Genomic DNA, 13,864 nt, shown 5'->3' on the forward strand with positions numbered 1-13,864 from the left:
AATCCCCTTTCTTCAGATAATTTTAACTTGGCCCAACTGGGATTTATTTGACTCCTTCTTGATAGAGAAAACAAAGAAAAATGGTACGAGCACATGTTTGCGGCCGCAAAAAAGGGTTGTACATCTGGCCCCTAGTCTCTAACATCTGGGGCTTCCCCCTCAAAGAGACTTTCCGCTCCTACTACATACCTATCATTATTCTTCTATGATTCCACTCTATATATTATCTATGTGGCCACTCCTAATCATGATTTTATGTTGGGGATCCTATGTTTCAAATTACCTCTCTTCTTCTTTATTATTTGTATATTCTTGTCTGTCTACCTTTTGCTTTTCTTGATGTACAGCACTCTGATACACGAATGGGTCCTGTTCGCGCTAGATAAAACTCTATAAATCAATAAAATAAATAAATGCTCTTCAAGGTGATACAGTGCCTCTGAAGAGGCAGAAGTTTAGGAATTGTCACTGCTCCTATTAGGGAATATGAGGCACCATGCTGATCTTTCCCTCCAACCCGGAGAGGTAATACAGCCCTTGTAAGTGGTAAACTTTCACCACAGATTTGTTTAGGTTAGTTTCACTGTGAAGGCTTTTTGCAAAGGTAATGCAGGCTGAACACATGCCAGGGATTATGGGAAGCATACACACAATCATAATTCACAGACTCCTTGGGTGTGAAACGTGGTCTCATCAGTTTGACTGTGGAAGTCACAACCCCAAAACAGACTTGGAACTCGTCCTTACGACCCAACTGTAGGAACCCATCCAATCACAAAACAGAAGTTCCTCAGAACCACTGGTCACAGGAAAGGGAATCTCTTGGGTTGATAGCTAGTTCATGGTTAGATGTGTTTAGTTTTTGGTAAGGCTTGTGACCTGAAGTTGTCTTAGTGCAATGTGTCTGCAGAGGTGACAACAAAATAATACAGACAATTAACTATCGCTAGAAAACGGAAGGAGAATTTCGCGATGAGAGAATCTTCCTCAGGTCGACATGATGTGTATAGAGAGGCTTGGTGTGCCTGCGTGAATTACTTGAATCCTATGTATCATTCCATCCTCAAGAAGGAAGGAGGAACTCCAAATGTCCATGCCCATTTGAGGCTAAGTCTGAATGCACAGTACAGTTAACAGTATCCTGGGATGTATTCCCTAACAAATAAATTCCCATTTGCCCTAATGTTCACTTTATCAGGGATGTAATCAATCAATTCAGCGACACCTGTGCACAAGAACCTACCAAAAACCATACTTAAAACAGAAATATTGGGCAGCGATTTGCAAGGGCTCAAGGACTGGAAAAAAACCTTCTTAGCTCACTAGAAAAAGGAGATGCATCTAATGGAGCCGTGTAACCAGGAAACATCATGCGCAGTTCGTTGTAAACAAGACAGTTCATACCTGAGGAGATCCAGGAGCAGCTGCTGCTCACCACTTTCTTTCAGGAAATGCATGAAATGCCGAAGAGCTACTTGTCGGACCTCCAGCTCCCGGAAAAGGATTTCTGTAGAGATAAAACACATTCCACTGCTAAAGAATGATTTTCCAAACAGCAATTTCAACATCAACAGGTTTTCACACCTTTGTGACACAAGATAATACCAAGGGCTTAAAGGCATGGTTTCCATAATCAGGCTTTGCTCTGGTAACCCTGATTTATGCTTTTCTTTCCCTTGTGATCATTTGATAACCAAACATTGGCACATCCCAAACCACTTATGTCCTGAAAATTAAACAGGCAAGTTGCTGACTAAGCAATTTCATTGTTACCATGATGCATGTTTAACGGATGCCTCAGAGGGTAACACCTACACAGTGCTTAATTTGTAACACACACAGAAGAGCAGTACATTTAAAGGAGGTGGCACGTGCTCTGTGAGAAAATACTGCCCTCACTCACACAATTGTGTGACATGCTTCATCATTGGGCGTGCTACAGTACACTCCTGCGCAGACCAACGCTTAGGGTGGGACAAAGGGAGGGGTAGACAATACAAACATGAAACAATATAATATATATACATTTGGATCACCGAAAGAAATGTGCAGTGTAGGTTAAAACTAGCTCGGTGGTGTCTCTTATCTGTAATATACTACTGGACCCACCGGCTAGGTCTAAAAATGTTAAGGATGGTGGTGATAGGAAAAATTAAAGAGTTCCTTCACCCCCCTTACTGCCAAAGTGTCAACATGTTTCTGCCATGTCTTAAGTGCCCACAGTGTTGGGTTACACCGGCTTTCCTCAGGACCCTTCGGTTCCCATAAATGTGTTGCCCTCTGTACCTGGGTTTAGGTATCCTTGGAATCTGTTATTTCCAAGGGGAGGGTGCTCCTAAGTAACTCACACTCATCTATCTGTAGGGATACAAACAAAGAAAGGAATAGAATAAAATTAAAATTGCTTGTGCTATAGTATATATCGGGTGATCGTGCTCTGACACTAAAAATTACCTTTCATAGCTCTAATCTCACATGGCACATTTATTCCACCAAGGTGTTTGTTTCCCTTGACAGTCTTTAATATTCATTTATAGAACACACCATTCAATAATGGGATAATTTCCCTGAAAAGACTATCGCAGGACATCTTACTTAGCTAGACTGAAGTTTATTACACATCCGTTGCACACACTCATTGTGCGTTGTGAAAGAACAAAACTCACAGAGTTTCGTCAACTATAATGCTAAAACTGGCGAGTGAATGGGAGAGACCCCCTGTAGTCAAACTCTGGGAAAGAATAAAAAACAGACACATTGGATTAATCTGTGGTAAATATTGTTCAAATTGATATGCAGGACCAGGTGGTGGGTGTCATGAATCAAAACAGGTATGACTTAATAAAGTGAAAGGCTCTTTGCATTGTAAACCGCCTCTAAGCGATGTCCAGAATATTGTTAAGGCCATGGCATTTAAAGGTTGACTGCGAACAACCCCCTTTCCAAACTACATAAGCGCCATGGAATACCTTTTACAGAGAATTGCGGTAAAAGTGCCCCGGCGTGATGGTGCGATCTCTTGTGGCGGGGCCCTGTCCGCTGTTAAGAGGTGGGATCTCTGCTACTGGTTCCGTGCCGCGGAGCTGCCTATCCTTATTGCAAATCCTTACTTCATCAAGGGTAGTACTCTGCCACGGCGAGTGCTGGACATTTTCCTGCCAGAGTACTACCCTTGATGAAGTAAGGAGTTGTAATGAGGATGGGCAGTTTCTGCGTGTGTCACATGACACACGCCATGCCATTGGCCTGCGTCTCATGACCGTGACGTATATTTTCGTCACCATGTTGCTAGGGGCTCAGTTACACAACGTGACCTTTTCCATACACTGGTGAGAACTTTATCTATTCATGCTTGATCAGAACAAAGGGACAAACTCCGAAGTGTACTATACTATTTGACCAAAGATCAAGCGATCACACCGTACTTCTACATCCTCCCTAAAATACACAAGCCCACACATCCTCCCCCAAGAATGCCTAGTGTATCAGGGATTGGATCCATCTTAGAACCCTTATTACAATTTTGTGATTTCTATCTTAAACCCCTGGTACAAAAGATTCAAGCCTACCTCCAGGATACCCGTGATGTTCTGCACCTCATAAAAATATTGAATTCGACCCAAACAGTGAGTTCCTCTTGGGGTTAGACATTGAAGCCTTATACACAAACATTCCCCAAATAGAATCATTGAGGGTGTTGGAAGACGACTTGTTTGGAGACGATTGGCTGTACCAAACCCCTCGGGAATTCATTCTCAACCTGGCGGAAATCACCCTCACAAAAAACTTCTTCGAATTTGAGGGCACCTTATACTTACAGACCCACAACACTTCCATAGGCAGCACATTTGCCACAAGCCTCGCGGGCCTGTACGTAAGAGAATTTGAAAAGACCAATATCTACAATGAGGGGAGCCCATGGTCATACTAAATCAGACTGTGGCGTAGATTCATTGATGACGTTTTTGTTATTTTGAGAGGTGACGAGCAGCGGTCCTGAGCTTTTTGGAGTGACTAAACAGCCACAATCCTCTACTACATTTCACATCTACTGTGACTAACTCAGAACTGCCATTTCTGGACCTGGTGATAGAACCTAAAGAGGGAAAACTTTTCACCAGGGTTTATCACAAACCCACGGACAAAAACTCCTTACTCTCCTTTGAGAGTTTCTATCCAAAATCCTTCAGGCAAAATCTACATGTGGGACAATTTTTCTGATTCCGGCGAAACTGCACGGATAGAACCACCTTCAACAAAGAAGAGTAACTCCTGACAGAAAAACTACACAGAAGAGGATACCCAGAGAGAGTGGTAAAGAAGGCCAAAAAGAGAGCTGTCAACACAAACAGAGATAACCTGTTGGAAAAGGTGGAAAAACCTATCATGACAAAACCTGTCTGTGTTGCTACCTTCAATACAACCTCACAACACATAAAAAGTCTAATATTGAAAATTGGCGCATTTTGAATTCGAATGGGCTGAATGTTGAAAAATCTCTGTTCTCCTTTAAGAGAAGTGCAAATATGAGAGATATGCTAGTTCACGCATGACCCAGGGTTACTGAACCTACTGACATACAGGGTCCAAGGGCATTACCACCTATCATGGGACACAAGAGATGTGGTCCATGCGATGTGTGCCACCTTTCCAAGGCCTCAAAGAGTGTAGATGTGGGCCTACCACATCCATGGGAACAAAGGACACATACAAACTGCAAATCTGAGAACGTCCTTTACCTCATCACATGCCCCTGTAGAAAACAGTATATAGGGATGACCAAGAGAAAATTCAAAATTTCCATATTGGAGCATAGAAGCAACATTAGGTGTCATAAGTCAAACACCAAACTTACAACACATTATATGGAACAACAGCATACAGTCAATGACCTAGCATGGACCGTGCTAGACAAACCAAGATTTAATCCCAACACGGGCGACAAAAAAGACTGCATCTGATGACAGAACAGAAATGGATATACAGACTTAAAAGCCATGAGATTGGACTGAACAATGAGATCCCATGGAACATCCTCAATAGATAGGACCCAGTTAGACTCATGTAGACTTTCATGCTTGTGCCCTTGGGCATAACATACAAAAGTATAAATAACCCTTAGATACCACTAGCTGCCGACAAGTCATACAATGAGGTTATAGTGTACCCTACTGTACCTCCATATTTGTGCCTAGAGAATTGTAAATCACGGCACGGCACTGATATTTGTAACCAGTGCCTTACATGGGAGCAACTGGGACCTTGAGCGTAGCCCTGTCCCACACTTTAAAGCTCATGAACACCCATTACTAATGCGCGTTTAGTACAGGGGTGCATTACAGAGGAAATACTGGGACCTAAACAAAGGTTCCCTACTGTACCTTTTTTCCATCTTTTAAAATCTTCTATCATTGTGCTGACAACTCAAGCAATAACCCCGTCGCTATAGTACACTTCGGAGTTTGTCCCTTTGTTCTGATCAACCATGAATAGATAGAGTTCTCACCAGTGTATTGAAAAAGATTGCGTTGTGTATTTGAGCTCCTAGCAAAGTGGTGACGAAAATATATGTCACGGTCATGTGACGCAGCCCCATGGCACAAAGTGTGTCACGTGACCGGAAATCTCCACACTATGAGAGCAACAATGGAGCTGCATCTCGCTACCTTCAAGGCGAGTGCTGGACATTTTCCTGGCAGAGTACTACCCTTGATGAAGTACGGAGTTGTAATGAGAGTGGGCAGTTCCGCGGCACGGAACCACTAGCAGAGGTCACTCCTCAGCGGGGAGGGCCGCGCCACGAGAGATCACACCATCACGCCGGGGTACTTTTACCGCGGTTCTTTGTAAAAGGTATTCCACGGCGCATGTGTAGTTTGGAAGGACGGTTGTTCGCAGTCAACCTTTAAATGTCACGGCCTTAACAGTATTCTGGGCATCGCTTAGAGGTGGTTTACAACGCAAAGAGCCTCTCAATTTATTAACACTTACCTGTTTTGTTTTATGACTTTCATGACACCCACCACATGGTCCTGCATATCGACTTGAACAATATTTACCACTGATTAATCCAATGTGTCTATGTGTTTTATTCTCCCCCAGAGTTTGACTACTACAGGGGCTCTCTCCCATGCACTCGCAAGTTTTAGTATTATAGTTGACGAAACTCAGTGAGTTTGATCTTTCGCAACGCAGCATGAGTGTGCGCAATGGATGTGTAATAAACTTTGCTCTAGCTAAGTAAGAAGTCCTGCGATGGTCTTTTCAGGGAAATTATTTCATGATTGAATGGTGTGTTCTATAAACGAATATTATAGACCGACTGGGTCAAGGGAAACACCTTGGTGGAATAAATGATCCTTGCGAGATTAGAGCTATGAAAGGTAATTGAGTGTCGGAGCACGATCCCCCGCTATATACAATAGCACAAGTCATTTTTATTTTATTCTATTCCTTTGTTTGTTCTCATCCCTACATATAAATGACTGAGTTACTTAGGAGCACAATCCCCTTTTAAAATAACAGATTCCAAGGATACCCAAACCTAGGTACAGAGGGCAACACATGTTTGGGAACTGAAGGGTCCTGAGGAAAGCCGGTGTGACCCAACACTGTAGGCACTTAAGACATGGCAGAAATATGTCGACACTTTGGCAGGAAGGAGGGGTGAAGGAACGCTTTAATTTTTCCTATCGCCACCATTCTTCATGTTTTTAGACATAGGCGGTGGGTCCAGGAATTAATTACTGATAAGAGACACCACTGAGCTGTGTTTAACCTACACAGCATTTTTCTTTTGATGATCACAATGTATATATTTTATATTGTTTCATCTTTGTATTTTCTAAACCTCCCTCTGCTCCACCCCAAGCACTGGTCTGCGTAGGGGTGTATTGAAGCACACCCAATGATGAAGCATGTCACACAATTGTGTGAGTGAGGGTAGTGTTTTCACACAGAGCACGTGCTACCTCCTTTAAATTCACTACTCCTCTATGTGTGTTACAGTTTTGTGATTGGGGAGGTCGGAGTAGTGGAGTTTCTTCCTCTCCCCCTTCTTAGTATGTGAAATTCAGTGCTTAATTTGTGCGAGGGAGTTCAGGCCCATTGTCCTCTCCTGTATTACATCTCATCACCTCCTCATTCATTTTCATCAGCGGGGTAAAGGAAAGGCACACTTGCAACTCTAGACAGGCTTTATTTATATTTACGTATTTAAATCCTACTAAGTGTAGACCAGGTCCACCATGCAGATCCTAGAGCTGTACAGTAGGAGAAAAACAACAAATGTGCATACAAATATATATAGGCTTTCCTGTTTTCAGTTTCTATTTTTGGTAAATTCTGGTGGTTTTTTTCAGTGTTTTCAATATCTTAAAAAACAGTTGTTATCAGTGGTTACACATTTTCGCGCCACTAAAAACAACAGAAAAAGTGTTTTTCCGGTGTTTATGGTAATGTTTCGCTTTTATTATTGCTTGCGTTCTGCACTGAAAGAACATGGTATATAGACAGTGTACTTATAGTGTATATGAGGTCCAAATAGATTTTTGCAAATTAATCTTATTGTAGTACACCATACAATACTTCTTCAGTGAGTCTTTGGGTCATGTGCGCTCGCTCTTTCCTTCCCATGTAAACTTCTGTGAAAAGGCCCTCTCAGCATTCTTAGCCCATTGAGCTGAGAACCATCAGCTAAGGGACACAGTTGGGATGACTCTTTCTTTGATGCCACATAAAGCACGAAATGATAAATATTTGCGTTTTAGTTCCTATGCATTAGAAACCAGTGCACCAGAATGGACTAAAAAGTCAATAGCATCCCTCATTAACTCTTAAGATTGTAAAGATGCTTTCAGCATACCATCTAACAAGTGGCAAGGATCTACTACAGGGAATCACTTCAGCTTGGGTATCAATTTTGACAGGTCATCACACAACTTTTTTTTGTACGTAGCTGAATCACTGGAAATACAAACAATATCACTCTAATCTTTGTTGAACTTGGAAAGAACCTTTTTTTGCAGAGCATTACAAGTGACACTGCGTTCCATGTTTTCCAAAAGTCTGGTGTCATGTTTTCACCACTATCCCAGATGCTTGGTGATATATATACTTGTCACTATACCTTGTATTGAATGTTTAAAGCCTGAAGTGTTGGCAATTCACCTACTATCAATACTGTCCCACTAGAAACTATGGTCTAAAGGTTTTTACCCATTCTCTGTGGGTAAATGTGATGACACATATTAGGAAAGATTTGTATGAAACCAGCCATTTTACCCATCGGTGAAAGAATCAATTGCAGCCAAAATATCAAATATGAGTTTGATATTTCCTGATTCTCTATAGTTTATAAAATAATTAAACTAGACCTAAAACATGAAACTAAACCCTGCATCTTTAGACCAAAGGCCACAAAACTGAAAAAGTAAAAGGAAGGAGAAACAATATTTTAGTGGCATCCCTAAAGAACAAAACTCAAGCAGAATAATGTTAACCAGTCTTTCTTACTGCTACTTGTATACCAAAGTTACATTGTATTGACCCCTTCAGGAAGAAGAGAATGACTTTCACTCTCTTTTTCCTTTCTTTGAATGGCATTTAGTTTGTGGTTGTCCAGGTGTTTTTTCAGTGTTTATATGTTTTCACCGGTGAGGGTTATTTTTCTTTCAGTGGGATTTTATCAGTTATTATAGGTTTAAACCTAAAACCCCACAGCCTAAATATATAGTATAAATTATATGTGTTGGGAATTTTAGTAACAAAGTCAATTCACTATCAACAATCTTTATTCTGCTAAATAGCTGTAAGAAGTTGGAAGAGACTAATCTTGGGAAAGAGACAACTCTGAGAAAAGTCTTCTTTTAAAGATGCTTTATTTGGACAAAGCGATCCGTCCGCAAATAAGTACAATGTCAGCCATGCCAACGGACAGTACGCCCTCATATATGTATACACTACCCACCACATTTGAATAACTACAGCAAACCCTCACCCCACAAGTGCAGCTCGTTACCTCCATTAGTGCCACATATGAAATATAAATGAGCGGCAAGACATTGTTGCTTGTGCATACTTCATAACATACAAATGTAAATACATCAATATGCATCTCGCACGTGGGCGCACACGAGATGTCACTATAGCCATAAATCACCTAATAACAATAAATAAGTAGAATATGTACAATCAATTCAATAGAGTAAGTGTCCATTCAGTTGATCTGTTAACATTTCAATTTTGTTTCAAAGAATAAAAAAGTTTACAACAAGTATATAGTCCAATTATTACAACCTATATACATTATTTTGGCCAATAAATCACCAAAACCCTTTTGGCCAAGAATCCACATTATTGATCAACTTCATGAAAATCAAAAAAAACATTTTACAAATATCATAACAGGGTCTCACTCACTGGCACAATTTGTTAACTATTCAAATAGTGCTCAGCCCACCTGGGTTCGAGAGCGGATGACTTTATTAAAAAAGAGTAATGAAGGTGAGACCCCCGCTGAAACAACAAACTTTACCCATTTGCAAGTTGTTACCAAGCCCAATAGTACTTAACTGATGGTATAGTACTATAGTATCTTGCTCTCATACAAGGCTAGATCCTAGCGCTGAGTACCTTGTGTGTACAATGTGTGCTAAACACTACAATCATCACTAGTAGAATGGAAATAGCAAACATGGGCAGGTAAGCAAATACTTGTTTTTGCCTTACTCTTCACATGGACAACAGAAAGAGGGAGACCGCAAAATACAATGGCAGCTTTGTATAATTTTTCAGAATTCTGATCGCCGCTCTATAATGCCTTGTACCTAAAATATGGCCCAACGGAGGAATCCATTTGCTTTTAATACCTGTGTAAGCTGTGCATAAGAGTAATACGTGCTCCACTATTTCATTGGCCTTGGAGCAAGAAGGACATTGCCAATCAAGCTCCTTGGGATCTCATAAAAATGTAGCTGTAAAGGAATGGAGCGGAAGCATCCCAAGACAAAATTTAAAGAACATTTGCTTTGCTTCTGTGGGTTCAATCTCATCCAAAAAATCCTACATGATAAACTCATCTTTATGTTCAAGGAAACATTCAGTAAGAGTTCCAATGTTGACAGCCCAAGAAGGGTTCCCTTTTTGTATTGCCAATAATTGGATTTAATGGATATTGTTGATGTTGCATTGTCCTCCTCTGGGTTAGAACGCAGACTCTCTTTCCCAATCTGGATAAGGCACATTTTTATGGACCTTATCAAGGGTATGTTAGATGACCCAAAACTGCCTAGTATTTCCGCTAGACCCTGTTGATGAGAGATCAGTTCTGGAGTTGCACAGATTATTCTCCAGTATAAAATCGGCTTCAGCTCTCTCTTATCACAAATCGATCCTAATCCTAGGTTTAATCTAAGGGAAACCAGTGGAGTACTGCTGAGGAGACTAATCAATGATCACAAAAATCAATGTTCAACCGCTAACAGGGCAGATGCATGCTTAAAACCTCAGAGCTCTGCACCATAAAGAGCTGCCCCTAATGCTTGGAGATTGTAAATTTGTAACACTGGGTAAATTGGTTCAAACTGAGAACCTCTCTGCATCTTCAATATACCTAAGTCAATTCACAGAAGATAATGTGGGAAGAGGAGTGTTATAGAAGGACTGTGTAGAATTCCTGGAACCCAAATCAAGACAGTGAACAATATCATGGAAGACAAGCTGACAGTGACTATTCTGGACTGATTTATGTACTTTAACATTCTATTTTCCTAATTTCTGTAACAATTTTTTGAGGAAGGAATCCCAAATGCCACTATCTAGCCAACAAAAAGTTCATTGGTTCAATAATCTGTGTCATGTTGACAAGCTAATTGGCACACAAGCTCCCTGAAAGTTCACACTCTACACCCTTTTGTATGATTATTCTTCTAACACTGGAGAGGAGAAGACTCTTTAAGCCGTAGTTAATTTGTCTTAAATCTGTGCTGTTGAAACAATGCAGGGTCACATGCATTTAAAGGTGTAATGTGCTTCTTTTTGGAATAAGAGAGATGGGACTGAATGCTAAATGCCCCTGCTTAACAGTGGTTTCTAAAATGTTAGTAAATATAAATTTTCAGAGCCAAAGGAGTTTTAAGCACACAACTCTTAAAGTTATTTGAAATTTCAATATATGTTCAGTTTTATCACAGCAGAAGAATGAACCAGAACAGCCTAAAATAAATGCTGAGCGGCCTAGACATCTGTGTTATTTACAGAAATTGTTTGGTTAAAGAAGGTGCAATTAAGATAATGTAGCTTATTTAATTTTAGTTCGCTATTGAGAGACATTTCACTAAATTGTTGAATAGGTGGAATAACAATATAAACAACATTATAAACATGAATTTGAAGAAGTATATGATATTAACGCAAAGGCGATGGGAATGATTTGTTGATACAAGCAACCTGAATGCCGTAATGATGAAACACGTGATGGCTTAATGTAGATATGAAGTAATAAGGGTTTTGGCTACAAGAAGCCCCAGATCAGCTTTAAAGATGGAAATAAAGAACTCAAGATTACTATTGGACTTGATATATTGAATCACTCTTTATAACTAAGGGCGCTTAGGGTTTCTTTGCTTAGTATTGGAATCCTTGTGGTTTCCTGAGATGTGTTAGGGGGCCTCTTCTTTCTCCTGTTGAGCACCAGTTTGAATTACTTTTGCATTATACAAGTTTGGGTACACAGAGGAGTGCACCTATAGTGCCCAGCCACCTGTTGATTGATTGACTAAATGGTTATCTAGTTTGTCTTTAGCTTGCTATATCACAGATCATGTGTGTGTTGTGGCGAGTTATATTTTACTGGAACCTTGTGATGTATTCTGTGTTGGCAATTGAGAGTCTAAATACACCCTCTTCTAGTAGTTATCATCTTGTGCTCACTGAGATCATCTTTGCATTGCTATTCGTGGTGCTGAACAATGGCAATGACTCTGTGGAACTCCCAGGATGACCCACCAGGTCAGAGGTTGAAGTGGGAGGGATCTGAGGGGCACGATATGCCCATACTTTTTAATTCTAGAAAACCAGTTCCACTACTTTTTGTGAAAAGACAACCGTCCTGGGACGGTTAATCAAGACAGTTAAAATGCTTCAGCTGAAGTGTGCTGTGAAAACTGAGGGAGGGTAAGGCAGCTAAACAAGCCTTCTTGCCAGGATGTTTGCTTTCCTGAATGAAATGTAAATGTGCGCAACTGGTCAATCTGCAAATGTAATGGGTGCTTTGAAGTCGGTATTGGCTTTAATTGATGGTATCACTTGAAACTTCCTGATGATACACATTTATTTTTTGAGAGGTACTGTAAGGGAGCAACGAGCTAAGCTGTAGTGTGTGGTTTTAAAAGACAGTTATAAAAAGAATTTGCTTCCTGATGACACATATTTATTCTTTTTGAGAGGTATTGCAAGGGAACTACCAGCTAAGCTGCGAAGTGTGTGCTTTTACAAGACAGTTAGAAAAATAAAATTGCACTGTGTACAGTTTGCGTATGACTACAATCTTTATTTTGGAAGCACTTTTGTTTTTATTTTAAATACCCTTTTGTTCATTTTGTAGCAGCCTATCTTATAGCGTGTTTAATGCAAGTTTAAAACAATGACTTACATGTTCACAGTGCTTTTCACCACGGACTGGAACCTTGTAGCACTAAACATACCCAAGACACTACTCTCCATTGCACTAACCAGGATTCAATTCTGTGACTCTCTGGTTACAGACTCAGACCTCTGCAGTGCATTAACTAATAGATTTTAGAATGTAAGACAGTGCAATTCCCACTGACTTACTTAACTTGCACTTATTTTTTATTAAAGCTGTGCGTTATTTTATATGTAGCTCCTGAAAGTGAAAGACCATAAAAAGTTACAGAATATTTTGTTTTGTTATCCACATCTTTGACCCCGCCCCCACTACTCGCAGCATCACAGTTCCCATAAGTGAACAAGGACATCTAAAAATGTTTTAGTATGTTGTCATCAAACATATAACATAAACCAAATGTTACTGTAACTTTGAAGCCAACATTCCATACCCAACTGCTCATTTATTTTCATTCAACATTTGTTGAAGCTTTTAATACATTTTTTAACTTGACTGAAGCTACAAAATAGTTCGGCGATAGCTGTGACCGAATTATGAAAGCAGCGTGACACACTGTGGGTTCGGGGAAAAAATCATGTAAGTAGTTTATTGAAGGTTGACATTGAGGGTACAATAAGGCAGGATTGATGTGCTTTCCTGTGGGACTTCCATGAGGAACTCGATTAACACAGGTTAACAGAAGCAGCAATTCAGATGCTGGGAAAGGACGATAGTACCATATGGGGCAACAAAGGTCTTAAATCATCAGAATCCTGCAGAAACGTTTGTAACTGTATTTTAAGTTAGTTAACTCTATTGGAGATGAGCTTGACAGAAAGCTTCTGTGCACTAATGGATGCTCAATTATTTTTCTCATTGCAATGCATAATAACAGAGACATTTCAAGACTCTACAAAATAAAAGGTATCTAGTGCTACATCCCCATTTTTTCAAATATAAGGCACAGGAATATTTCAGCAGTCCATTTAGCGGCTTTATTTTACCAGGTGCTATACAAAAAAGATTATTATTTGAAAATAATTCCAAAGGGGGGACGATCACTATTACTCAATAAGGTGCTCCGGTACACCTACATGCTTTTATCGGTGACACTGCACAAAGTTCAATAGAAAAGACGTGTTGTTTTCAGAAAACAATAAATTGCAACATTTACAGTTGAACATAAAATACTCTTTCAATGATCTTGCCGGTGAATACTAGGTCAGTGATGGGCTG

The 13,864-nt window shown here is 40.2% G+C and overlaps 1 protein-coding gene across 3 annotated transcripts in view; it reads right to left on the reverse strand.

The window, feature by feature from the left end:
* Positions 1-13,864, reverse strand: part of VIPAS39 (VPS33B interacting protein, apical-basolateral polarity regulator, spe-39 homolog) — a 303,099-nt gene that overhangs the window by 165,380 nt on the left and 123,855 nt on the right. For all 3 annotated transcript variants that reach the window (XM_078659967.1, XM_078659968.1, XM_078659969.1), the window contains exon 10: positions 1,405-1,507. In XM_078659967.1, coding sequence (XP_078516093.1) covers positions 1,405-1,507 — 103 coding nt within the window. The remainder of the gene's footprint in view (positions 1-1,404; positions 1,508-13,864) is intronic.

Source organism: Lissotriton helveticus, chromosome 9, assembly GCF_964261635.1.
Source record: "Lissotriton helveticus chromosome 9, aLisHel1.1, whole genome shotgun sequence".
Lineage (NCBI taxonomy): Eukaryota > Metazoa > Chordata > Amphibia > Caudata > Salamandridae > Lissotriton > Lissotriton helveticus.